A 3,179-nucleotide genomic window follows, 5' to 3' on the forward strand; every position below is an offset into this window, starting at 1 on the left:
CACACCCCAGTTGAAGGCTCTTGGAAAGCTGCCCCAGGGAGCCCTGCGGGACCCAGGTTGAAGTGGTGCCCGTGGATTGGTCCAGGTGTCCGTGGGAAGGATCCCGCTGGCGGCCCAATGCCCCAACATTGGGGTTCCTGGGCTGGGGGGGGCTCCAGTTGCCCTGCCATGGGCCAAACTGTAGCCTTTGGCTGAGCAAAGCTCCCCCCCGGTGACAGCCCCCAGAACATGGCTCCGTCCTCCTGGCCTGGGGTTCGCCGTCCGCCTCTGCCCGGGGCTGGGAGCTCCCTTCAGAGACCAGACCTGGGCCCAGCAGGGTCCAGAAGCAGGGGCTGGGGGTGGTCAGAGCCCTGAGCAGAGCCCAGCTCGCCCGGCAGCCCCACTGCCCAGCGCCCCGTGGTGACTCCAGCTGGAGCCTCGCGCCGCGCCGCAGAACTGGAACAGGGCCTGACCCCCCATGGCCAGTGCTGCATGTTCCCAGGCAGGGCAGGGAGCGGCTGGTGGGATGGGGGGGGTACGCATGGTGCTGGGAGCTTTGTGTGCGTATGCACGTGGCTGTCACGTATGTGTGGTGAACCCGGACGGGTGCAGGCCCCTGGTGGCTAGGCCTGGGTGTGCACTTGTGTGTGGGGGTGCATGTGTGCACACGCGTGGTTGTGCACACGTCACTGTCGTGTGTGCATGTGCACACGTGGGTGTTGTGTGTACACACATGGATGTGTGTGGGTGTTTGCACACACGATGCTGCTGCTAACCCCTCCCACCGAGGGGACAGGAGGTTTCAGAGCCCAGAGCGTTTGAGGCCGGCTGGGTGGAAGTGGCCCCTGGGGAGGGGGTGCGCCGTAGTCCTGTCCCTGAGACCCCGCAATGCCAGGTCTCCGCTCTGCAAGTCCCAGCCTCTCCTCCTGCCTTCGCCCGTCCCTGCGGGCATCCAGCCTCAGCCCCCGCCCTGCACTGCCTGCCGTGCGGTTTGCAACCCCCCCCAGGCTGGGTGCCCAGACCCCAGGGGGCGTGTGGGCAGCGTAGGGTGACCAGACAGCAACTGTGAAAAAACGGAAGGGGTGGGGGGCTATAGGTGCCTATATAAGAAAAAGTCCCCAAAAACGGGACTGTCCCTTTGCAAACAGGAGCTCTGGTCACCCTGGGGCAGCGCCATGGCCCCCCCGGCCGGTGACACTCCCTGCTCTGGCTGTTACAGGTGGCGATGCAGCCCCCCGCGGCCGGCTGACGGGGGGGGAGCCAGGCTGATCGCCCCGACACCGGGACTCTGAGTTGCCGCGCTGCCCGGGAGGCAGCGGCTGTTTGCTGCACCCCAGAGGAAGGGGACGTCCCGGGCCGGTCCTGCGGGCGACTTAGCTCCCAAGGTACCATCGCAGCCGGGCGCCAGGGAGCACCCGCCGGGCCGGGGGGGGACTGGTCCCCGTGGGCACCTGCCAGGCCTCAGAGCCCTAAGGCCCAGGGCCCCGCCATGCCAGCCAAGACCCCCATCTACCTGAAGACCTTGACGCCGAAGCGGGGCCGGCGGCTGCGGCTGCGGGACGTGCTGTCGAGTGATATGATCAGCCCGCCGCTGGGGGACTTCCGGCACAGCGCCCACGTCGGGCCGGAGGGCGAGGGCGACATGTTCGGGGAACTCTCCTTCCTGCAGGGCAAGTACGACCTGCTGCCCGGCCTGGGCCGGCGCCTGGCCTCGCAGAGCGCCCAGGCCGTGGGCCACGAGCCGGCCCGGGGCCCCGCCGCCAGCGGCTACCGCAGCCTGCTCAAGAGCGCCGTCTCCCTGCCCGTCTTCAGCGGGGCGCCGAGCCCGGAGCAGGCGCCCCCCAAGCCGCCCCGGCTGCACCTGGAGGAGCTGCCCAGCAGCCAGCGCTCCATGTCCGTCAGCTGCGGCGAGGGCCTGGCCTTCTCCTCCATCTCCCACTACGACCAGCTGCCCTCCTCCGTCTCCTTCTCCGCCACCTCCTCCGAGGGCTCCTTCCCGGGCCCCTGGGGCCTGGGCTACGGCGCCCGGGCCGGCGCGGACACCCAGGAGCCCCCGTACTCCCCTGGGGCCTCTGTCCCGCGCTCCGAGTCCCTGCTGGGCCTGGACCTGGACCTGGGCCCCTCCATCCTGGACGACGTGTTGCGGATCATGGAGGAGTACAAGCTGCCCGGAGCCAAGGCCGTATAGAGCCGTCCTCCGTGCCAGGGAGGCTCCTTCCCCCCCCCCATCCGCGGGGGTGCCACCCACTCAGCGAACGGCCTGAGCTCTGCCCCGCGCCCCCGCCCTGGGCCCACGAGGGGCACCGTGGCCGCCTGGGCTCTGTGGGGAGCCTGCGGGGACTGGCCCCAGAGGGGACTGAGGGGCACGGCTGAGCCCCTGACCCTGCGCGGCTCCAGAACCGGCCTCGGGCGTCGCCTGGCGGAGGAGAACACGGCGCATGGACGCTCCCTCCAGCTCTGCCTGGCCAGCAACACCAGCTGGACTTCAGGAAGAGTCAGGCCTTCAGAGCCCCCTGCCCGGCTCTGCCCCCGGGCGGGCTGGGCTCTGGGCCGGGGAGGATATGGGCCGAGCTGTGGGCCCAAGCCCGGCTCCTCGTTCTGCGGCAGCCGGAGCCTCGCGGGCCCCAGGGAATGGGTGGCGCCAGTGGGGACGCTCCTGGCGCTTTGCTGCTGCGCCTGCCCAGCTCCAGCCCTGGCCCCCGGGACCCAGCTCGGGGCTGCGGGGTCCTGCCCCACTGGGCACAGAGCCCATATTTAAACCCTAACACCCCAGTCCCCCAGCGTAACCGCAGAGCTCTCCCCCAGGGGCCTTGGCTGGCCGCTGACCCCGGCGGGGGGCTCCTGTAGGCTCCAGGGCCAGGCTGACCCCGTGTGATTCGCCACAGCAGGAAGGTCTGGGCATGTCCCCCCCCCCCCGTCACTGCGGCAGCACCCTTACATCGGACCCCGCTCCTGCAGGGAGGGGCCTCCCCTGCCCAGAGCCCTTCCCCATGGCCCTGTGCACGGAGCCTCGAGGACGGGACCGCCGGGGGTGAGGTGGGAAGGGACAGGGAGGTTTGGTGGCCGGGAAGGGGACTGGGGAGAACACACACGCACCCTCACACTTACACACCAGGCTCACACTCCCTGCCCCCCTACATCCTCCCCCACCCCTATACTCACACCCCACACACACACCCCTACACACACCCACACACACT

General features: G+C 70.0%; 1 protein-coding gene across 1 annotated transcript; it reads left to right on the plus strand.

Annotated features, from left to right (window-relative positions):
* The first annotated feature begins 1,201 nt into the window (after positions 1-1,201).
* LOC120388676 (cdc42 effector protein 2-like) lies at positions 1,202-3,179 on the plus strand. The gene has a single exon (XM_039510675.1). It carries the CDS (start codon positions 1,469-1,471, stop codon positions 2,165-2,167), a length of 699 nt encoding a protein of 232 aa, XP_039366609.1. The 5' UTR covers positions 1,202-1,468; the 3' UTR covers positions 2,168-3,179.

The sequence above is a fragment of the Mauremys reevesii genome, linkage group 22, assembly GCF_016161935.1.
Source record: "Mauremys reevesii isolate NIE-2019 linkage group 22, ASM1616193v1, whole genome shotgun sequence".
In the NCBI taxonomy this organism is placed as follows: Eukaryota; Metazoa; Chordata; order Testudines; family Geoemydidae; genus Mauremys; species Mauremys reevesii.

Excerpts from the sequence above, each read along its gene's own strand:
- LOC120388676 (XM_039510675.1), top strand. The coding sequence starts at position 1,469 with ATGCCAGCCAAGACCCCCATCTACCTGAAGACCTTGACGCCGAAGCGG.